This window comes from Stigmatopora nigra, chromosome 11, assembly GCF_051989575.1.
Source record: "Stigmatopora nigra isolate UIUO_SnigA chromosome 11, RoL_Snig_1.1, whole genome shotgun sequence".
Classification (NCBI taxonomy): Eukaryota; Metazoa; Chordata; class Actinopteri; order Syngnathiformes; family Syngnathidae; genus Stigmatopora; species Stigmatopora nigra.
In genome coordinates, this window is record NC_135518.1 from 9,595,386 (window position 1) to 9,618,914 (window position 23,529).

The window sequence follows — 23,529 nt, forward strand, 5'->3', positions numbered from 1 at the left end:
CAGAAGACTACTCTAGTGTTGCAAAGCACACCACCATAAGCAAACCCGTATAGAATCTTACTACATTCACTAACGTCCTCTGGCCGACAATGCCCCTCAACGAGCTTCCCCCATAGGATAACCCGAAGAAGCTTCCTCGAGGTTGGAAGCCCTTCCAAAATTCGTCACCCTTGAAAATCAAAGCATTTCACAGCTTATTTGTCCCGCTTGGAAAAAAAAAGTGTTCAAGTCTGTTAAGCCGCTATCACTCGAACAAGCGCTCACCATTGCCAGACCAGGCTGAGCAGAGCAACAAAAGGATAGAATTACAAGCTATTATCCTCATCTTAAACCTAGTGAGATTCTAATTTCCAATCCTCACATTTTCTGCAGCAAAAGCACATACATCACTTTTCTATCTGTAACACATGTAATTGCAAATTTGCAAGGGCTGAGCTAATTTTACGACACTGGAACACCTGTATTCATCTCCATATTAATAGAAAACAGGACATATAAATCCCAATTTTGCTGCAGCTAGTGTCAGTGAAGATGTTCCTTGAGGGAGAGGCCTGTCTACATGCCATTAAAATATTGGTCGTCTCCACCTCTACTTCTCTCCCGAGCATTTTTTTTTTTTTTTGCGACAAAATCAGACATCATAATTATGAATGGCGTCCAATCTACATCACAAGGGCTTGACACTTCTAATATCCCTATATGCCAATGCGTATTTCAGTTTCCATGGAATATGTGGTGTCCTGGGTTGAGTTATAGTACAGGCCACTCTATAAAAAAGGACCCCAGGAGTTTCATTTCACTGCCTGTGTGTGTACGGGAGGAAAAGAATGAAATGAAGCCAGCCACTCCTGTTACACTGCAATTAAAATCAGTACATGATAATTTACTGCAGTTTGGATTCATGATCTTATTTCGGTAAAATGTTCATATTATAAGGTAAAAGAAGGTATGCTTCTTATTAAGTATTCCGCAAATTAAACCTACAAGTCCAAAAATACGCTTGATTTTCTAACTACAAAACATTTGTCCAGGGAGAAGTGAATTCCCTAAAAATGAATTTAGCACAAGTTCATTGGAAATTAAAAATATAGTTGTGGACTATTTGGAAACAACAGTATCACAACAGCTTCCGTGTAGGTCTGGACTCTATTACGAAAAATTCCAATTCCTGCTGTTCTCTCCGACGCCTCATCATTAAATGTGGAAATGAGACCATTAAAGCACACGTCAGTCAAAGCTCCTCTATCCGAGTGTCATTACACCGAGCGAAGGAAGTGAGAAGTCGTTGTCAGGTCAGCCTGGACAAAGCTTCCACGGATGTAGGTGGCCTACCTCGCCTCATTAGGAACAGCGCGTGCGGTGGTCTAATGAACTTAAGACAATGCTAATTAATGGGAGGCAACAAAGGCTTAACGTTTTTTGCGAAAGTGCCACGCGCTCAGGCGGCGTGTATGACAGCGTTTAAGCACCCCTTAATCCGGCGGCGCGGCACGCAGTCCGAGGCACCTCCACCTCACGGTGGGTCAAAGGGAGCAACTCCATTCCTCTGCTGATATAGTCACCGGTGACAATCCTTTATGGGCTGATAAAGTAAGGGAAGTCTCTGGCGGAACAGTGCACTGGCTCGGCAGAGGGTCTCCCGAGGGAGCAGGTGTCAGGGTTGTCTATCAGAAGGCTGAAAGGAGGAAAGGGACATGTTACCGGGCTCTATTGTATCCCGGTTGTCAGTGACTGATCGGCTCCATTTAGCTGGCTTTCACAGTGAATGAAACCACCTGAATAGATGAAAGCGAGACAGGCTCAGCGACAAACAAGGTGCCCTGGAATATTCATGGAGGATCTGTGAGCGAAAGATTAATGTATTAGAAATTGAAATGGGGCCCGGACGTATGATCTTGCTCTAACACTTGGCCGGACCTGTGTCACCCTCCGCTAGCGGCTGAAGTCAGCACATGCTGCTGCCAAGGTGGAGAGGAATCATTAAGCATCCTGCCATTGTGTGAGCAGAATAATCAAACCTAACCCACCCTCTCCTCCCTCTGCACCCTTCCGCCGATTCTTTCCCACAGCACTGACAATGAATAATTCCGGAGCCATTTGCAATGTTAACGGCACCGATCTGGGCCACCCGTTGCCTTTATGATAAGAGCTCCAAATATGCATTTCAACAGTCTGGACAGGAGCTGCTTCGCCGGCATTTCAAAGGACACCTGTCAGTCATCTGAAAGAGCTGTCAGTCTCCGTCGCGAGGAGAAATGGCCCCAAAAGATAATCTTTACTCTCCCGGTCGCCACCTCTCTCTCTCTCACAGTTACAAGTGATTTACACTGGAAAATGGATTGTGTTTTAACGGAAAAAAAAGGGGGGTATTGGGGTTGGGCTAGTTTTTTTTTACGCCACCCTCTTCTTTCTGGTGTAGAGCTGCATCAAATCAGTTATCCTAAATGCGATCTGGCCCCCGCTGAATGTCATTACGCGCGATACCGGAGCCGTAAACGGGCTGCGGGGCTCAAAGGTGACTTTGGTCTTGCCTATCTCTCCAAACAGAGCCAAGGAAGGGGTGGGCAGCAGGTAGGCATGGGAGGGGTCTAAAAAAGGGAGAAAAAAACTTCACCTCTCGACTGTTTTTTTTTTTTTTTTAACCAGGCATCACAGTTTAACAAAATCTCTCCATCGCCTCAATGAAAAGAGATGCTCTGATTTGTTTATTTATTGCTTGAACAAGTTTCACATTACGGGCACTTGGTTGGCAAAAGAGCGAGAGTGAACCTTCGTGAGTCCTCCCCCTCAAGACCAGGCCAGTCATTTGTTAAGCACGACTACCTTGTGCGCCACCAGCTGTTGGTGGTATTTACAGCTGAGTGCAGGGGATGCGTTTGGGCTGAGGCTTGAAGGGGCAGCGCCACATTGGGCCTGTCACCACCCACCTCCCTTTTGGTGGTCGAATCCTTTGCCTTTTTAACGTGAAATGCATTGAGTAGTAATACAAAGTCAGGTATTGCAGATATTTTTGGATTTTATATTCATTCTATGAGCAAGTGTGTATCGCAAAACTATAGTTCTTAATGGAATTACTGAACATATAATTTGTGACAGCCATCAAAAGATGACTGTGCCTATCTATCACTGAATCCAATTGACATTTAAGCAACCAATCAACATTGTGAATCCACTGCTAGTTTGATAAAGCAATAAAGGTGCTGTGTCCTAAATCTTGTTCAAAATACAAAACAAAAAAATTATCAAAATGGTTTTCCAACCACAAGAAAATCCCACTTTCCAAAGCTTTACCCAAATATCCTGTCCAAAAAAAATGCCTGTGTTCTCCAAAAAATATTCCAACAGACTCACACAGGTCTTCTTTTAGCTTGGGTTCAAAAACTTTACGACAATGGCCACGCCTTGCTCATTAAAACATGCGTCTGAACAGCAAACAAGACTGCTGGGAGCAACACCTGAACGAATCTCACCAAAGGCACGCCAGCGTACGCCGAAATCATTTCAAATGGAATAATATGTTAAAAGTTAATCAAATGAAAAGGAAAAAAACTGAACAAAAGGGGGTCGTTATCTTGTCGGCGTGTTTTCCTCGTCGCAGAATCCACCCATAAATGAACATCAATAGATATTCCTGTACAGCAGCTGTCTTGCAAATTATTCAGCAAGTACGATTTTTGCAGTTGAAGAAGTCACCAGAAAGCCATTCACCTGAGTCACAAATGAGTATGTAATTGACTCCTTAGGGGAAATAACTCAGCCTAACTACTGGAAATAATGTGTAAATTCAATACATTTCCTAATGAGCTCATTTGAGTTTGCTGCAATTATATTTGCCAGTCCGGGTGCAGATAGAATTCCACAGCAGAGTTGAAGTGAATAAAACCCTTCTCCCTTCCCTCCTCCCTTTCTATTAATTAAAATTAGCATATGGGCCTGTCAACACTTCTCAGAGGCACGTTGTAACAATGCCATTTAGCCCTGCATCAAGCAATGCCAGCGCAATGAATGAATGCATGCGGCTGGTAAATGCCTCCCCACCCCTAGCGACAGGGGCGGAATAGGACTGGCAGTGCTGGCTCTGACGCACAAAAGAGGCTGCGTTTTAACAGCCAGGCTCTGGCCTCTGACCAGGGGCCATCCACATCAACACGGCTTACACTCCACCATAGCTCCCAGCTACCGGCCTGGCCGAGGAGTGCTAGAAACACTGAACAACACAAACCACTGAAGACCACTACGGCGTGACCGTATTTGTGAGCAGACAGTGCTAAGGGGAGAAAAAAGGGAATTTGTCTTTCTTCTCGAAATAAAAGGAAACTACTTTTTTGTGTTGTATACTAAGTAAAACATTTGAGTCGGTGCTGTGTCAGGGGTCATGTCTATCTGTGTGGAGTTTGCATGTTCTACCTGGGCCTGTGTGGGTTTCCTCTGGGTACCCTGGTTTCTTCCCACATTCCAAAAACATGCATGGAAGGCTAAATTGACCCTAGGTATGCAATCAACCGGCCACCGATTCAGACAACTGGGATTGGCTCCAGCACCCCCCACAACCCTCATGAGGATAACGCGGTTAAGAAAATGAGATGGTGTCAATTACTTCCAAACAAGCTAAGATAGTTAACATCCCTAGCCGATTCTTTTTCTGAAGTAAAATCACAAGAAAAATGAAAAGTAACAGACAAAAGATGAGCCCACATTAATTTGATGCTCACCAAATCGAAGAGATTGTGAATCATCGTCAATTTTAAATGTATCGTATTATCCTAAAAAGTAGTTTCCATCATTTTGAGGATAGTCCAAGTCATTTTCGAAAGGTATCTCTTTTTTCCTCCGTACCATTTTGCCCATAGTTTGTTACGATGGAGCAGAGACAAACTGTGGCAGCCCCTCTTCATCCTCATTAAGGGTCTGCTCGCAAAAGTGTGAATATATAATCTTTTAATAGCCACGCTGACACAGAAAAAGTTAGTCGCAGTTCTTTTAGTGTCGGGGTGGGAGTGGTAATGGCATCTAATGAGGGTTGGAGGGCCGTGCGTGCGTGCACGTCCACTTATTGCCATTTGATCGTCTCAAGAGATTCAGGGGGAGTAAAAGAGGAGGAAGGACCCCTTTGTCCTATTCCTCCCCTTGCCTCTGATTCTTCGTGACCTCCAGTCGAGCCCTGTTAGATGTAGTCCAGGTCACGGGACACACGTGAAAGATGGAAATATCAAATCCAGCCTCGGGCTTTTTACATTTGCTCCCGTGCGCCAGGTAATCAAACAGTGGAGCTCAGCTGAGGGCTTCTCTTATGTTTGTACTGCATACCGGAAGCAAAGCGTAGGGTTAATTACGTCTTAATGCAGTCCGGCTCGTCATATCCATAGCAGCAAACTGATGACATTTTGTTAATTAAAAAATGGTGTTCGAAGGATCGTGACGTCTTTAGACTTGGATCTATTGTGGGAACAAAAGCGTTTGCCGGTATAGCGGCCCGATTGTGCACCTCCAAAAATCAGGCTGTGCGTCACGTGCGCGGCGAGGTTGTGAAGTGTATCGAGAGGCACAGCCGAGTGAGTCCGATAGTCTGCGCTCTATTGATAACTCTGCCTGTTTTAAAATCCTGGCACAACAATGCAACTCGAGCCTCGCGTGCTCCACTGAGCAACAATACCGCTCACTGGCAGCATCGGTGTAATGATGACAGACAACAATAAGGGAGCGCTTTGCTCATTGGCTCCTCATTTCTGGCGCCTTTCGATAAGAATAGTTTAAGTTTAGTACTAATTTACGCTGGGTGGTTCGAGGAAGTTGCCGTTTTTTTAGCTTTAGGGTTGTTTAAATGAAGCTGTCGACTTGGTCAAGGAAGAGTAGTTGTTGAGACTTGAGTTTATCGACGAAAGTTTGTCAAATAACTGATTCAGCCAGTCATTTTATGGCAGAGAGGACATATGCGAAGTATGAGTATTGTAATATACTGCTAAATATTCACACAAACACACGTTATAGATATATAATATATATACACCATGTATATATAATATATAGATATAGATACACATTCATATACACATCTACATACATATATATAACTAGTAATACTTACGTGATTAAAAAGATACCTTCTGTTACTCCCCTGCAATTTAAATCTCTCACATATTCTTGCGCATAGCTTTCAATACGCCTTTCAGGACCATGGATAGCTCCAAACATGTATGGTTGTGTATAGTAATGCGCCCTCCAATTCCTCTTATCCCTTCCAGCACAAAAGACCCATGCAGCAGGCTGCCACTAGCTGATTCAATCAAGTGTTACATTGTACACCCATGGGCAACATGGCGACTTGTATTTTAATTAATAATGTAATACCCCCGACTCAAAGGCATGGCCCTTGGCGACACTACAGCAGCCCCCCAAACCCCCGTTCTAAATACTCTCAAGATTCCATTCAAGATGCTGTAACCAGTTTTCTATAAGCAATTTAAGTTACCTGAATGGATTTAAGTATATACATAATTACACCTGTAATTTCGTGACTACCAAAAGGTAAAATTTAAAAAGAAAAAAACACTACAGAGATAATACGGCTCGTATTGGCACTAAAAACAGATTGTTTAAGGACAATACTAAAATTAATTTTCATTAGTCGTTTATGTCTCAAGACATCACTTAGTTACCTTAGGACACCAAAAGAAAATTCTATTTTAACTGTTTGCCTTTCCCAGAAGTCTCCCCTCAATTTAAATTTGTCAAAATTTAAGTTTTTTTTCAAATTAGATTTCCCTTTTGTTCCACATTTTGTGGCATCAAAATGGATTACAGTCAATCACTAGAGTTTAAGAAGCGATTTTGTAAAACATTGGCACATTTTAAAAGCAAATTAGACATTTACTGAAAAAAATATGAGAATTTGGATCAAATTGCGATACATTTAAAAAGATTAAAAATAAAAGAGCAAAGGGAAATGAGACAAATATGCTCCTTTTGAAGAGAGTATATGGTGTGAATGAAAGTTAATGTTCTGGGCTATGAAGAGGGAGACATGGCCCTGGGTGCAATGTTGTGAGGAATAACGAACACAGTGAAGGGTGAACGCACGCTTCTTTGGAGATCCTGCACCCGAAAGGAGCCCTTGGAGAGCTCAAGGGCTCATGGGATACGGGGCTGTACTCAACCTTTATCTGCAGCCACACACACATGCAAAAACACACACGCACGAGGACAATGGCCAATGAAGGCACATTTACAGTATGCCCTAAGAAGTACTGACTCATTTGTTCACACATAATAAAGATATTAAATGTACACATAAAATTAAATGACTACTCGACATGCGTTAAGTCAGAAAAATGTCATTTTCTTTTAACTGTAAGGGTTAATCGTATTTTTTAAGTCTTATTTATTGTAGATTTATGTTTGCTTGTGCTGTTATTTTAAAATATTTTCATTTGCAAAATTTTGCCGGCCATGACCACTAAAATGTGTTCAAAACATTGTATTTTTTCGGTTGCGAATAAAAATGTAAATCTCTAATGTTGTTTTTTTTAACAGAAACAAACATTCTAATTAGCTGACATGGGCACGAGCACCAGTAAATCTAAAGTGATTATTCATGCCCTGGGAGAAAGGCTGTCTCCTTGCGCTCTGTCAAAAGGTCAATTATGGCCCCAAACCGGCATGCAGTGACAGTGACCTGGAAGCGCTACTGATGACCCCACGTCCAGGGGCCCAAAAGAGTTGATCATCTAACATGCAGGCTGCCTGCAGCCATGGAAATCTGACATTTGTCCTTATTCAAATGAACACAAACAATATGCATCCCATGCCTCGGCCTAACCTGTGCCAAATTTAAACAAGCGGACTCCAGGCATTGTCTTCCTATCTGTGCCGGTGCCTTTTGCAAACCGCTATGGCCAGGTTAAAAGGTACCTGGGGTGCATTTCTACCCGGGTATGATTTAGAGAGCCATAAATAAATCTTAACAATTATCATCCCTTCCATTCATAGGATGAATAGACTACGAGTACAACTCACTTTCAAGCTCTTATAAAAAATGTTTCACATCATCTCTATTTCACGTGTGTTGGCCAATCAAGTCAACATGTACAGAGATAGGTCGCATGGAAGGGAATGGTTACCATGTCCGCCTCGCAGTTCTGAGTTATAGAGTTCAATCCCCAGTTAAAAGCTAAAGCCAAACTAAGTAAAAGACTATACATGGATGAAAGAAGACTTACAACAATACAATAGAACACTAAAAATTACTCAAATTCAAAAACTACCAAATTTTAGATCATTTCCTCGTTTCCCTCAATGACAAATAAGAAAATGTCAAATTAAAATGCATCAATTTTCGATCATGTTGCAGTATGTGAAACCAAAATGTTCCAATAATAATAAGGTTCACGTGAATAATTCTTAAAATCTATTAAAATAATGGCTTAGCCAGTAGTACCAGCAAAATGGTTAATCATCAGAGTACAGTAGAGTAAGTCTTACTATAAAATTATGAATAGGTATTTCTAATTATATGTGAAGGGTTGATCAAACACAACTCAATTTGGGATTGTAAAATCATAATGACTGAATCTGGTAAAGCACTTCTACAAGAATGTTATTGTCACTGCACCAGTGTAGTAAACCCCCATAATAACCCCAACCAACCCCCCTACCTTTGAACAGCATTCGCCTGAAGCAACACCTACCATGGTAAATGTTTATCCATGTGGACTCCCCATCTCATGCTGTTTTTGTCTGTGTGCAGAAGGTGGCGGCCCGGCCTGGAAGAACGGTGGCAGGCGAGGAGCGCCGACTCGCATGTCTGCAGGGCGTTCCTCAGAGCATGATCATGAAAAGCTGAAACAAGTGCAAAAGGTTGAGCCGTTCAAACGTCTTTCGTCTGCAAGTCGGTTAATTTCCTCTTACCCCTGCTGTGGTTCCGCATCGCTCTTCTATTACATTTCCAGCAATGTGGAAACATACCATGGATCACACTGCGGAACAACAACAAAAGAAATCAAATCATTACATTCACAAATGGGAAAATGGAGACCAGTAGAAAAGAAAATAAGATGGAATTGTACTCTTCCCAACATTCTAATTCCCACAATAACAAATTGTTGGCAGCCTTTAGCCAAACGATAATACTTTTAAACACAGATTGCCATCTAAGTCAAAAAAAGAAGCCTCCAATCTTGGGGTGCTTCTCACCAAACCACCTCAATCAAAAGCTCCGATGAATCCACTTCATGGGGGCCCGCTAAAGCTGTAAACTGTTATTGATCCGAACAAATGAAATTTGGTTGTGTTGATCGATCAAAAGCATTATCTCAGTTTTTTTGAGTCTATTACCAGCAGTTGGAAACTGGGAAGGCGTCAATAAATAGAGCAGGTCACCCCGGTAGATTTCTTTCAAGCTACACGCGCTGTAAATACAGCCGACTAAACACAAGCACTTCTACTCAAAGGTAATGGACCTGCATTATGACTAAACAATGTGCTGGGACATAAAAAGCACTTGAGTAGCACCTTCAAGGTCTACAGTCACTTGACTACCCTCTGTATACTTGGCCTAGTCTTTTTTTTTTACCCCTCTTAATACGTACCCTCCCAAGCAAATCTAACCCCCCCAACCCTCCCATCCCTCCACAAGCACACACATGAAAGCCTTCCAGCTGGCACCCGCCAAGTGTACTTGGCAGGTCGGCGGGGAACATGAGAATTATACCTATATCGCCCCAGAAAGCAATTCTCAAATATCACTGGAGTACAGCACTTCACCAGGGACTGACGAGAGAGGAAGGCGTGTGAATGGGAACAAAAAGCTCCTTCTGGCACAACTATCACAGGAAGAAAGTTTACTAAAGCAAGGAGACGAGAACACTGTAAAAGTGTTGAAACTGGTGCTGTCTCTTAAGGAGTTCATCATGTTAAGATCCAGCACAGGTGGGGAAACAATTAAAACCTCAAATAGAAATGATAATAACATTAGAAATATCTATATCAATGTACATACAAATATCTTTATACACTGGGCTCCTGGGAGCGATAGATACTGGGCCATGTTACAAAGCTACCAATTTTGGCAAGGGTGTCAGTCTTGGTTCGCGGGCTGCTTTAACGTCAACTTGACTGATATAATATTTAGATTATTTTTTTATAAATGAATTAAAAGACCTGAATATTCCGTTTATTTATAGATCTAAAACAATGTTTATTTGAGCTAATTTTTAAATTATTGATTTAAAAGGGGGACATCAGGAAATTTAATATACATCTATTCTCTTCATTTTAATTTGATCCTAAAACAGAAAATCGGCACTCATGATTTACTTTTCCAGACAAAATGATGGGGTGGGCCAGATTTGGCCCCAGAGCTGCCACTTTGACATATGTGGTTTAAGGTATTGGACTTCAAACATAGTATTGAAAATAATAGCAACAACCTGACTTTAAGTCATGATTTCTTCTTAGTAATAGTTGTCATTGGAAAGCTGTGATCATTCTAATTTTTAATATGGCAAAACCTGATCTAAATGAATTAGTTGGCCTTGCTTGGTCACATATGAGATTGACTTTTTCCTTGACTTTTAGTGACTCTCAAGATCAACAAATGACACGATGTGTCAAAAAGTTGCTGCGAGCTGTAAAGTTTGCATAAATTGTCCCCAATCTGAGCACATCTGTGAATGTCCTTTTGGCATTTCTTCTCACCAACAGGACCTTCCTCAAAATAGGACCAGCAGCAATTCTACAGTGATAGAGCAGCTCTGATAACTCCTTTATTATGGAAAATTATTTTAAACAGTGCAAAAGCAAGCGCAGCCTCATTTCTTCTACGTTGCTGCCACTATCACTCCGGCTATTGATAAGATGTCTAAATTTATTGCGGAATAATTCTGCAGGAAAAGAGATAAAAGGTTGCTGAATAAAATATGAGGCGAAGGCTGTAAATTGTAGCAATGCATATCATTTCATTCAAATGTAGGACGCAATTACCATCTGCTACACTCATCAGTCGCCATCCTTTATGACTTAATTATATGTTTAATGCTATCAGATCAAGGAAAGGGCAAAACAGATGAATGAGAGAAACACAGGAAAGATTGGGCAACAAGACAAAAGGCAGATGCAGAGTAACATAAAAGGCTGAAATGGATTCCGTTCAGGAGGAAATAGGAAGTTAATTCCAATACAATGTGGCCTCATCTCCGTCGCCTTTCGAAGATAATAAAGCCAGCGTGTTGCCAATTTGTCTCAGAGTCAGACAAAGGAAGTCAAGTTCCTTTACATCATGCCTTGATTATGGTAGTGCTTTTTAAAATCATACATCCTGGCTGCAGGTACACCAAAGCACAAATGCGACCTCTAAATGGATATCACTAAGATGCTGCCCCCTGGTTAGCAAACTAAATGAAATATCAGCTAATGGCACCAAGAAAGCATGAAGTGCATAAGCCTGGAAAAAGCCATAAATAGGCCCTTTTTTCTCGTTAAACGGTTCAAAGTTAGGGGGAAAATTTAGAGGGTGCATGGAAGAAATAGCCCAGGTTGTTTGAATATTTAAAGTTGTTTTCATACATAACCAGATGCAAGCTTTAACCCCTTTTTATTTGACATTTATTATTTTTATTTTTATTATAATTATGCATTTTAGGAGGTTTTCACGCATCTTGACAACAATTTTATAAAAGCTCAATTTTCTATGTCCTAAAACATCATGGAAATGGAAGTGATGGGAAAACTTAAAGTTTTCCCCATGAAATTTTGGAGTTCATCCAAAAAGTGGCATTTTGAGTCTTTTCAATTATTACATCCTTCTAAAATTTTGACCATTTGGCTATTCTTGACAAAAATGACCATAACACGCTGTTTCAAATTGAATGCATATTTTAGGATTATGGTAAGGAGAAATTCCATTGAAATTGGCCTCCTGCAATGTCATTCCTTTGTGCTTTTTCTGTTCTGATAAAACATTAGCAAGGTTTTTATGACACCTACATCCATAATTTCATATTTCATCACCAGCGTGCTTGCCTTTATCTCACAGAAATAAAACTAAATGTTCTCTGGTGTATTATCTTCTTCGGTGGCGAGCGACGCTGTGAATCAAAACTTTACAACGAAGAAACTTCTTTTTGTAACAAGTGTTTAGATGCAAATCATGCAAGACAGCATCCACAGAGCAAAAGTGGGCTTGTCCAAATGGCTGTGGGCTAAAATGCTAGCCAGTGGGCATCCCAGGTGCCAGCGGGCACTGTCCTAACTGTGTACCTTTGGCCAGAACTCATTATAGGGTGACATTTAGGCTTGCTGCTGTCCATGCCAAGTCAGCCTTCTGGATGGAGACAAATTATGTAGTTATTTTTTATGTTGGACATTAAGTCGTGTCCGGTGGGAGCCAAATTAGTATCACCTTTATGTCACCTGAAAAGAAATTGACAAAGGCTGCGGATGTCTTAAACAGGGTGGCAATTTTGCTTACTGTGTAAAACATTCTCTTAGTACAAATAAGACAAGTGCACGTTATGAGTTAAATCCTTATCATGGCCAAAAAAATTATACAACTTTACATATAAATCATACAACCTATTTATAAAGTATATTCTATAAGTATTGTAGTAGATACAATACCACCATATATTATAAAGCTGCAGCTATATTGCAGAAATAACCACCAAATCTTAATCATTTTCAATATTTTAATAAAACAATTGCAAATTTATAGATTCCGAACATTGAGTCATTATTTAAATTTAGATTGTCAGAGGAACAAAATAAAAGAAATTTTAATATAAGGTAACCATCAAATGATTTTGGTATCAGGAATTGACCTTTTAAAAATTATTTTGCCATGCACATATCCAATCTGAATATGATATATGGGTACTAAAATTAAATTAAAATTTTGTAGAAGTGTTTTATTATATCGTGATGTGCCCTTGTTTAAATTCCAACTCAATTTTAGGGCCATTCAGTTTGGGAATTTACTGTAGAATCTAAATCAAGTGTGATATAAAACAATAACGCCAGCATACGTGTTTATTCTATAATAATGATTAGAATAATGTATCTGTCTTTTACTGAGCCATTTTTTGTTTTGCATTGCATATCTCTGGTACAGCCCCTGAAAAAAAGGAATTTTAAATCATCAGTAAGTGCATTATTGGCGTTTCCTAGTAAAATCTAGCAAAAACTATGTGAAGACATTAGACACTAGTTTGAAATTGACCTGTTCCTTGTTTTACAAACTCAAGTTTGCTCTTTTTCCCTCCTTTTACTGAGAAATGTGGTTTCTTGATGTTGCCATAATGGAGCAAACTTTACCTTGTTTTAAACAGAAACAGAACTAAAGCGCCATCTTGTGGGGAAAAACTCATATCAACTAATGTGATAGTGAGTGTATATTTGTGTCCTCCTTTTAGCCATATAGTAAATGATGGGGCTGTGGACCAATTTCATCTTTTAACAGCTCAAATATTAGTATGGGAACCAATCAAGGGAGGGAGGGGAGAATCTATTAAATATGTCACTGCTGCATAGTCAAAGAAGGAGTAAACGATTTATGACATTTACGACATTAGAGCCCATTAGAGGACAATTAAAATTGAAAATAAAAATAAGTGAGCCGACTGCACTGGCTTGCAGGTAAGCCACCAGGAATTAACAGTCGCAAAGTTGTTTTTGCACTCAGTTATTGGCACAAATTGTGGATAATTGCTCATTGGAAGTATTCGGCAGCCCCTTGCACGCATCCGGCGAGGAATATTTTCTCACTTTGAGCGCAAACAGAAACAACGGGGCATGTAATTGATTAAAAGTTAATTGTGCAAAGGTCTGCCTGATGGGGGACCATCTGTCAAGCTGTACATTCACTAATTCTAATCATACTTCATTAAGAGTGCAAACAAATTGCATACATCCCAGTTAGGCTGGAAACTATTATGAAACAAATTGGGTTTTACAATGAAGGGAAATTACATCACATAACTAAATATTACACCCGCCTCCCCGAGCCATATTTCTTAATGAATCCTCTAATGAATTTAATTGGCAGAATGTGCATAATTTGGAGAAGAAAATGTCAGTGGGTCAGACTTAAACGTGTTGTGTTAGCAAAGCATGACCCTTGTGTAACTGATGCATGTTGTACACGTAATTACGTGGTCTAATTAACACGTTCTAAAAGGTATCGTACATTTGGCTCATTTGACCGTGTCAATTCACCTTTTGCCTCAGTTTAGCATCAAAAAATCTTATATTGTCTCAATTACATCATGCTTTCATGACAATTTATGCTCAAAATGCATGAAAGATCCATTTTATTGAGTCTCCAAAATCAACCAATCGCTATATTTGCATCAATGTATGCATTTTATTGTCTTTTCCAACAATATGCAAATAAAGCAACATATTTCCCATTCCCATTCACCTTCTGCATGAATATATTTAGCTAAAATACCTTGCACAGAAATAAAAATTCCCACAATTTTCATTTCATGATAGTAAATGCTTGAAAACCGACGGCCCCAGAAAGAAAAATCCATTCACGTGTTTACAAACCATGCAGGCAGAGGTCACGACCCCTTGAATGAATTTCGGTGTAATCCTAATCTGTCCATTTGCGTGTCTCTTCGATACGAGCAAGTGTTCCTCCCAGCCTCCTTAACCCCTTCAATTTAACACCAAATCCAAATTTACCTAATGATGCCATCAGCAGTTTGCATATATGGTGTACTTTGTGAATACATGAATACATTGAATAAAACCTTGAAAGCACAGAAGCCCGGGGGTTGTCCTGAGGCAAATCATCGGGTGAACACACTCTAATGAAAGCGTGTGTGACGCGGTTAAGGGCAGCCACCACGGGAACGCCACTGCTCTCCCTCCTCATGGTGATCTTAATAGTGTGCACGGAGCCAAGGGGAATCCCCGGAGAGGTTGCCTGATGAAGAGGAAAACCTGTGGCCATTTCCACTAATCACCGACTAATGGCTGCACTAACATGTCTGTTACAAATGGCATTGTACATGTGTGCCTGCATATATGCGATATGCATGCTGTGTGCATGTGGGTGTCAAAATAGTTGAAATATTAGGGGATTTTTTCTTCTTCCTCACTGAGAATGCAAATAAAGCAGTTGCAGATGCTAGTATCCCTCATTGGGTGCATTTTCTTTTGTTTATTTATTAATTTTTAATAAAAATACCCCCTTTTCAGCTTCCAAACAATAAATATACCAACATATCTAAAACAAACGTTCATTTATTATAGGCATGGTAGTATTTTGGCTCAGATTTGGCATCCTTTTAGTTTTTTCACATTTTTAACTTTTTTATGCTTTTAGATAAACAATCCGGTTATCTCATTGTACCTGTGTTGCAATATTATAGTAAAGACAACAAATGCATTCAATGCAATAAAATAAAAATCTATTATTTTCAGATAAATACTATGTTAATCCTCACCATGTCAAACCAGTTGATTGTAGTATTAACTGTCAACAGGTATACATTCAATGCAATCATTGTGTTCGTGCCACCCGAAATCAAAACTAAGCATTGCATTCTTTGTTCGTTTAAAAACACAAGTTAATTGACCTCACTTTGCAAGAAAAACCGGATTTTAACGCTCTTTACGTGTAAAGAATTAGCAACAGGTCTTACCAGAAAGTTTGGTGACTCACACGAACGCGTCAGGTATGAAAACACGCGGTTGGCAACCCGGAAGTTATTGAGAGCCCACAATGTTGCCATTTTTCAGATTTCGCGATAATTTGGTTCATCAGAACCCTTATCATTTCGCAGGAAAATGCTTAATAATATAAAAGCTGATTTGGGGCATATTTGGCCAAACTTGGAGGCAACGGTGGGTCAAATGTTATCAGCCTGCTGCAGATCATGAAAATGTTATTGCATTTGGCCTTCACAAGAACCCATAAATACACATTTGCATTTACAATCTGAATAATATTGCTGCTTGTAGATACTAATTCCTTCATTGCCATTGACAGTTATACATGTCAAATCTATTTCAAGGCCAATTCAATCAGTCATAACAGATTTAACGTCTATCAACGGTAATGGCAGTGCATACTTAGAAATAAAGATATTTTTAAATCTGCGACAGTATATTTGGAAACTTTTATTGCTTAATCTGACGCTCCTTTTTCCTGTGTGCTCCCTTGTAACTTGACAATACCTTTGGGCTATTTTTATCCAATCAGCGCTTTGCACTGAGTGCGAACGTGGGAAACCAACCACTGGCGAGACAACTTGACAGAACACAACAGTTGCGGGAGTGGGGCAAAAAAGAAGTTCATGCCTCCAAATAACTTCGGGTAGCAGATCGGTAATGTAGAACCCATTCCTACTGCAACATTTCTGCGATTAGAGTCCTCACAGATCGCTGTGATTCCGTCTACTGTGAGATTTATAGCATGCCACGAAGACAGCTAACCCTTCAGTTGAAAAGAAATCTGAATTCAGTACGCAATTGTCATCCCTGCAAGGTGATCGTTTTAAGCCCCACACCGATTTGATAATGTTAAAGTGTTTCTGGAAAATGAGGGGCAGTGTTAGGGTCTTGCTGTTTGTGTTTATGGCTTCTATCATTTGGGTGATTGTGGACATCGCTGTCCTCCGCGTCTCCCTTGGCGACATCAACAATCAGCTGGCGAGGCAAAGATCATTCCAAAAACTGAAATGGGCCATCGAGAATAGCTCAAACATGAACAAAGGCACACCTCCCAAAACTACAGAGGATTCCGATGATGAGCAACACCTGATGACTGATAGAGAAGTTCCACGTTTCAGAATGCACCGAAGAAAGAATAAGGACAATGTGCAGGACAAGAAGAACCTTCAAGAAAATCCTGGAGATGATAAACCCTCAATTGTAGCCGGTAAAGTAGCTGTGGATCTTTTTGCCGAGGATAATCCTGGAGATGATAAACCCCCAATTATAGCCGGTAAAGTAACTGTTGTTTTTGACGATAAGCATGATACAAGACCCAAAAATAACTTGGTAGAGAATCACCCTGAAGACGTGGAGATAAAGAAACCTGTAAAGAATCCCAACAAATACGTGGAGGTATTGAAACGTATGAAGAATCTCCCCAAAGTCGTGGAGATAATGAAACCTGTAAAGCCCCCTGAAAATACACACGTTAAAGAGGTTCCTGAACAACAGACTGTGAAGGAAGAACTTTCCGTGAAAGAAGAGAAACACATTGAAAAAAATCTGCTTCAAGATACAAACCAAAACCCTTCAATGAATGAGGACAAAGAAGCTAAAGAGAAGGTGAAACAATCCGAAACAGTCCATCTGAATAAGGCAGGGGTCCACCAGGTTCTTTCACTCGACGTCACCGCCACACCAAGGAATCCCAACGCCGTCGGCCAGTTCGGCCAGCCGGCGACCGTTCCCATCGAGATGGAGGCAATGGCGGACCAGATGTGGGACGAGGGCCAATTTAACGTCTACTTGAGCAATAAGATTCCTTTGGACCGCGGCATTCCCGACACCAGGCCTGAGATGTGAGCCACGCCCACTTTGCACTTAATAAAATGAGACACATCTCAGGTGGCCTAATCCTTTCCTCACAGTTGCGCCAACAGCGTGGTCCACAACGAGCTGCCGTCCACCAGTGTGATCTTCTGCTTCGTGGATGAAGTCTGGTCCACGCTGCTGCGTTCTGTTCACAGCGTCCTCAATCGATCGCCGCCTCATCTCCTCAAGGAGATCATCCTGGTGGATGACTTTAGCCAAAAAGGTAAGTCATATTTACAGTCTCCATAAAAGGCAGTTTATAGGATTTAAACGAGTTATATTCAATATTGGTATGTGTACTACTTTCAGCTTACCTAAAGGATCTTGACAACTACATGGCTGACTTCCCAAAGGTCCAAATCATTCACCTAAAGGAGCGTCAAGGTCTGATTAGGGCTCGGATGGTTGGAGCAGCTGCTGCCAAAGGTACTGTAAACCATTGTGATCTTAATAGCCATCAAATCATTTTTTAATCTCATTTGCTGCCTTTGATAACCACATAAACTGGAAACGCTGTTTGTGAATGATGGAAATCTGTCACTGTCAATGGCAATAAATGACATGAATAAGTGAATTATCGCCAATTTTAACTGTACAAGTTAGGTTTAGTAAATTGTTGGTGAAAAAACTCTTATTAGTCCTACATGCAGTTCTCATGTGGTTTATTTAAGTCACGGTAACAGGATGTTTGCTCTGCTCTCAGGTGATGTCCTCACCTTCCTGGATTCACACATTGAATGCAACGTAGGCTGGCTGGAACCTCTGTTGGAGCGCATTTACTTGGACCGCATGGCGGTTCCGTGTCCGGTCATCGAAGTCATCAGTGACCAGGACATGAGGTCTTCATTATTTTTCCTCCTAGTCAAGTCACATCTGTTTTAGACACCGCTTTTCAACGTCATAAATACTTAAAGTCCAATTTGTGCAGTCAAACCTAAGGATAGTGACCACAAGTCAACAGAAAAAATACCTCCTCTGCAGGTTATTTTGTTTGATAATGTAAAATCCCTTATTGTTTGCTGCTGTTCCATTGTTTTTTTTAGTTATAAGCTGGTGGATAACTTCCAGAGGGGCATTTTCAACTGGCCTTTAGTGTTTGCCTGGAACGCCCTTTCAAACGACTATGTCAAGAAGAACAATATGACCGTAGCTGATCCTATCAGGTAGATTCTCAAAGTCTTTTTTTCCCCATAGCTATCACTCATCTTGACTACTTTTCATTTTACAGATGTCCCGTAATGGCTGGAGGCCTTTTCTCCATCGATAAAAAATACTTCTATGAACTTGGTGCCTATGATCCAGGACTTGAAGTCTGGGGTGGTGAAAACATGGAAATTTCCTTCAAGGTAGCACCAAACATTGTTAAAAATGCAGTACATGAGTATGTTTTTTCTTTCATTGTGATTATAATGGCTATTTTTTTTGGTCTTATTGAACAGATTTGGATGTGTGGGGGTAAAATCGAGATAATACCCTGCTCCCGAGTGGGACATATTTTCCGCAAACATAACCCGTATACATTTCCCAATAACCGACGTGAGACTGTGGAGCGCAACTTGGCTCGGGTGGCCGAAGTATGGATGGACGAGTATAAGAATCTTTTTTACGGTCATGGCCAACTTCATCTGCTGGATGAAAATGGGATAGACTTGGGTAACCTAGATGAGCAGATCAAGCTGAGGAATAGGCTTCAATGCAAAAGTTTTAAATGGTACCTGGACAACGTGTATCCAGAGTTGGACGCTCCGTTAGTCAAAGCCGAGGGCCTGGTAGGTTCATCCATTTGTCAATCTGTAGGATTCAAATTCAGTTGACATGTTTCTCCCATTTCACGCAGATCTTCAATCGGGGATTCAGAAAATGTCTTTCTGTGCAGGACGAAAGTTTCTCCTTTGAGCCGTGTAATCTCGCCCAGCCGGTACCTTTTAACTTTGTTTTGCAGTACAGGAAGTAGAGGAAATCACATTAAGCTTTTATTTCGTTCCATGCAAAATGCAAACTATAACATGCATCAAAATTCTCTTACATGACCATACATTTTCAGAACTAACCTTTTAGTAAATTCCTGTTTAAGTGACCTATACATTTTTATGACCAATTCCCATTGAAATGGCTGGCATGTTGCTGTCCTGCTACAAAATACTACCTTGTGTTTTCTCTTCAACTTTACAGAATCAGCACTTTAACTACACTTGGATGATGCAGATCCGCCAACAGGATATGTGTTTTGAACCTATTCTTTCTCAAGCCACCATCCATTTAAAGCCATGTAACCCAACCCTCAAAACACTACGCTGGCTGCACAACTCCTCCGAGTTAAAACACGTAAGTTGCATTTAAGGTGTGTCGCATATTCTCCACAGCAAATTGTAACATACACACTAACTTGAATTTTGGTAGGCAGGTGGCATGATTTTCCTGCCCAACTGGGTTATTGCTTGTCTATTCGTTCTAGATTTGACAAATACCTACATAAATGTCAAACAAAAAACTATCATATTTATACTTTGGCTCTTGTTGTTGTTATTATTGATAGTTATTACTCATTATTGATTTAAAGTACCAGTCACTGATTTTCTGCTAAAAATGAATATTCATGATCTGGCGTTAACTGTCAACAAAACTCATTTTGTTATTGTTTTGTTTTGTCTAGCCTGATCAAATTACTGCTGAAAACACCTCCAAACTAGTGTGCCTGGGAGTAAATTCGAGAAGCAAACGGCTCCGTCTCACCCGCTGTGTCAAAGATGACCTCTTCCAGCAGTGGGAGTTCACAAACTACTACATCGAATAATGTGTACTAGAATGTGCCTGCACCAAAACCGTTTGAACTTTTATTAACCTGTTTTTATGCGGTATCCTTACAACTCGCTCTACACATCTTCCGGGTAGAGTTAGTTGTTTTGTTTTGAACATGCCTTAAAAAGAATGTCGTGTTGACCACGTACAGACATAAGAGGTTTCCGCCCAATAGTGATAATACCAAGCTTTAAGTCCATCTTTTTTAGAACAGTTACCAATTGAATATTTATAAAAAAAATTGGCTGTCAAACTAGCAATATATTTCCCTCTATTAGTGCTGTCAACCTAACTACATTAGTGAACTATTAAGCTTAAAAATGTGACAACTAGGCCCAACTGGCCTCCTAATTTCTCAACCTAACCAGTAGCATGCATTTGTCCTATTTTTGTGAAGAAATGTCAAAGAGTAGTGGAAAAGAAGGTTATTTATTGTTTACTAGTGCGATCAAAGAGTGGATAACCATTGCGAGCAATATAAAATAAAGCAGGGAATGGCAATGTGCAATGCAACTTTTTTTTTTTTACAAACTTGTCTAATAACTCCATTTTCCATTGTTAAATTTGAACCCAAATGCTTCTATGGGGCATTTTTTTTATATTTTTCTAAAAGCTTCATAGGTTATGTACGCACTGAAAATTAACTATGCACCCGGTTTGTATCCTGTGAATATTTTGGGCCAAATATTGAATATTGAAGACTAGTTGTTTGGAATGTGATTGATGTGTAAGAGCCAAGGTGACTTTTAAAAAAATGTGGTTTACTTGACACTTTTTGTTGTTTTCAATGATGTTTCATTTGTGTGGTGGAAGTGGTTTCTTTCTACAAATATTTTGCCACTAGAGGGAACTGTTTGTCTGAAATTGTGAAAGCCTCTCATTGCTGCAATTGATAACGAATAGGGGACAAAAAAGTGGGAATGTTTTGAAAATTGTGGTAATAAAATGACTAAAGATGATGATTAAATAGTAGTTATGTTTTTATTCCACATTTCCACCATCTATTTTTATGTTTACTGCAAGTGGTTCTCTTTGTCCATCAGACAAAAGTTGACAAAAGTGCCTCTTGGCGGGGCATCTTTTAAGCAATTAACATGTTTCCAACTAATTTTTCACTTTTGTCAACTCTAATTTAAATGTTTAGTGCTTTCAAATTGTATTCTGCATTAATCAAGCACATTTCACAGCATGTAAGAAGGGTCTCACGCAATTCTGATGGGAAATTTTGTCAAGTGAGATAAGAGGGCCTTCTTTTAGTGCTTATAGTTTCAAAGTGAGTTATATTTAGAGATTAGGCAAATCACTCAGAGAGCTAGGATTGAATGAACTAATTTTGTGGAAGAACTATTATATTATAGCCAATTTATCTCACTAAGGGGAAAATTTAGTTGAAAAGTGGTATTTTTTTTGTGCATCCTACACTGTGTTTTCGCAATTACAAATTCATCATGATATACTCAAACTCCTCAATCTTCTTACGCGTGTTGCCTCGCCGAATCTTCCGGTAGGATACAGAGCTGAATTTGGTTGCGGTGAGATGGTCGAAGGATTCCTCACCTCCAAGGTTGTCGGAAGACTTTTTTGGGAGAGGTAGAGTAGAATAGCCTGGGACGGGGTCTGACGCTATCACGTGGGGGTCCTTATCTGACTCGGAGCTGGAGCTTGGCTGGTTTGGGAAGTTCTCATCAGGTGTCTCAAAGGGTACTGCTGCCTGTCCCTTCTTCGGATCAGATGGTGGATCCTCTTACATGTCAGGAAATGAGAATATCTGGTGATGTTTTTAATTGTATCAGTTTTCTAGGTCTGACTTCCAATGTATGAGGTTCCTTCATATTAATATCCAGGATGTTTTAGCAATTGGAACCTGCTGATATTGACTTCTCCCTAAAACCAGTCTAATCTTGGCAAGAGGCAAAATCTTGACACTCGGAAAATAATTTGTCAGAAGAACATACGTTGCAAATAACAGAAAGGTCGATTTTTCTAGGAAGTGGAATGTGCGCTTACCTTCATCTGAGCTTTCACTCTGCTGAGGTGTTTCTCGCTGGCCTTTAGGAGAGCAGTCAAATTCTGGAGGCGTCTCCTGAGACTCATCATCTTGTTCAGGTTCTACAATATGCATTCCTTGGCATGCATTTTCAGCTTCATTTCCAGCCGTCTCTGTACTTCTCTCATAAGGTTGTTGGACCACATTGGCTCCACCTGTACAGGAAATTCCAGAAATTTTCAAACTTAAAAACCCACTATTGGAAAAGGTCGGATTAATAGAGGGGGACAGTGAAAAAATAAACAGCAATCTTCAAATTTCCTGTAGAATTGTACTAATTTACCAAAGATTTTCACTTCAGAAATCTGCTGTGTACATTTTCTTGATTACTTTGACAAAATAACCAAATAAAGCTCAAACAATAGCCATTTTCCAGCCCTATTTGCAACCCTAGCGGCTTTGCAGTTAAAATTTCATCTGCACGTGCCTGAATCCTGAGATCCATGGGCCCCTGCACGCTCCCCAACCAGGTCTTCATCACTGTAGAACACAGAGTCGTCTCCTTCCTCAACCGACCACCCGTCTCGCTCCTCCGCCTCCGAGTTGCATATCTTGGCCTCTGGAGAAAATCCACAAATAATCTCAAGTACCTGGGATGCCATTATGACTTCCTCCTCCCCTTCATGATCCATTGGGCTCTCCTGCATCTCCATTTTGAGCACGCTTAGATTTCTCGTGGACTCAGAAACTTAACATCCTGTGCAGTGAAGTCTACTCCTTTTGAAAATTGTCCATGGAGCACTTGGAAGTTGGTAGCGCAAGGTCAAGCTTGGCAGTCCTCTCCCCGATGTAGTTGTTAGTGAGCGTTAGATCTACAATGAACAGAGGTTTTGTTGTGAGCAGCAACAAAGCGGCTTTGTTGCTCCAAACATGCAGAGTGACTGTACCCAATCGCTAATCTTTCTTGGGAGACCAATCTTCTTTCCACAAGTTTACAGGTGGGATTAACATTCTCCTATAGGTTTAGGGTAACGTAATGCAAATGGTTATTATGCAATTGCATATAATTACTGACCCTTTTTTTCAAAATAGGCCAAAAACTGAACACCAATTTGACAGCTTAAAGATCACCCATTGTGTGAACACAAAATGTAGAAAAGACGTGGTAACCTTTCTTACCCACATCCTGTTCTGAGGTAAGCAATAACATATAT

The 23,529-nt window shown here is 40.4% G+C and overlaps 2 protein-coding genes and 1 long non-coding RNA gene across 4 annotated transcripts in view; 1 reads left to right on the forward strand and 2 right to left on the reverse strand.

Moving 5' to 3' along the window:
- Positions 1-15,706, reverse strand: part of LOC144204339 (uncharacterized) — a 35,747-nt gene extending 20,041 nt beyond the window's left edge. Inside the window, exons 1-3 of the long non-coding RNA XR_013327870.1 lie at positions 15,645-15,706; positions 8,905-8,972; positions 8,685-8,835 (exon numbers count right to left, since the gene is read on the reverse strand). This is a non-coding gene — a long non-coding RNA (uncharacterized LOC144204339). The remainder of the gene's footprint in view (positions 1-8,684; positions 8,836-8,904; positions 8,973-15,644) is intronic.
- Positions 15,707-16,178: 472 nt separating this feature from the next.
- On the forward strand, positions 16,179-21,287 carry galnt5 (polypeptide N-acetylgalactosaminyltransferase 5). Of its 2 annotated transcripts, XR_013327869.1 has the most exons (11): positions 16,179-17,516; positions 17,586-17,752; positions 17,839-17,955; positions 18,233-18,368; positions 18,573-18,692; positions 18,758-18,875; positions 18,969-19,298; positions 19,367-19,447; positions 19,702-19,854; positions 20,183-20,695; positions 20,753-21,287. XR_013327869.1 is itself a non-coding variant. In XM_077728270.1 (10 exons), the coding sequence occupies exons 1-10, from the start codon at positions 16,522-16,524 to the stop codon at positions 20,321-20,323; spliced, it is 2,358 nt and encodes a 785-aa protein (XP_077584396.1). In that variant the 5' UTR covers positions 16,179-16,521; the 3' UTR covers positions 20,324-21,287. The 2 variants fall into 2 exon arrangements, 1 of the variants encoding a protein (XP_077584396.1); XM_077728270.1 differs by having other exon boundaries at positions 20,183-21,287.
- On the reverse strand, positions 20,739-23,197 carry ermn (ermin). The gene is made up of 3 exons (XM_077728271.1): positions 22,803-23,197; positions 22,336-22,530; positions 20,739-22,071 (listed from the first exon to the last, which is right to left on the reverse strand). The coding sequence occupies exons 1-3, from the start codon at positions 23,026-23,028 to the stop codon at positions 21,764-21,766; spliced, it is 729 nt and encodes a 242-aa protein (XP_077584397.1). The 5' UTR covers positions 23,029-23,197; the 3' UTR covers positions 20,739-21,763.
- Between the last annotated feature and the right edge of the window lie 332 nt (positions 23,198-23,529).

What these genes read in the sequence shown, in the direction of transcription:
- galnt5 (XM_077728270.1), top strand. Translation starts at nt 16,522, where the DNA reads ATGTTAAAGTGTTTCTGGAAAATGAGGGGCAGTGTTAGGGTCTTGCTG. An exon ending in TAGTCAAAGCCGAGGGCCTG is followed by an intron (nt 19,299 to 19,366) that starts GTAGGTTCATCC and finishes CATTTCACGCAG; the next exon opens with ATCTTCAATCGGGGATTCAG. An exon ending in CGTGTAATCTCGCCCAGCCG is followed by an intron (nt 19,448 to 19,701) that starts GTACCTTTTAAC and finishes TCAACTTTACAG; the next exon opens with AATCAGCACTTTAACTACAC.
- ermn (XM_077728271.1), bottom strand. Translation starts at nt 23,028, where the DNA reads ATGGAGATGCAGGAGAGCCCAATGGATCATGAAGGGGAGGAGGAAGTC. An exon ending in CCATGGATCTCAGGATTCAG is followed by an intron (nt 22,531 to 22,802) that starts GCACGTGCAGAT and finishes TTTCCTGTACAG; the next exon opens with GTGGAGCCAATGTGGTCCAA. An exon ending in GAGTGAAAGCTCAGATGAAG is followed by an intron (nt 22,072 to 22,335) that starts GTAAGCGCACAT and finishes CTGACATGTAAG; the next exon opens with AGGATCCACCATCTGATCCG.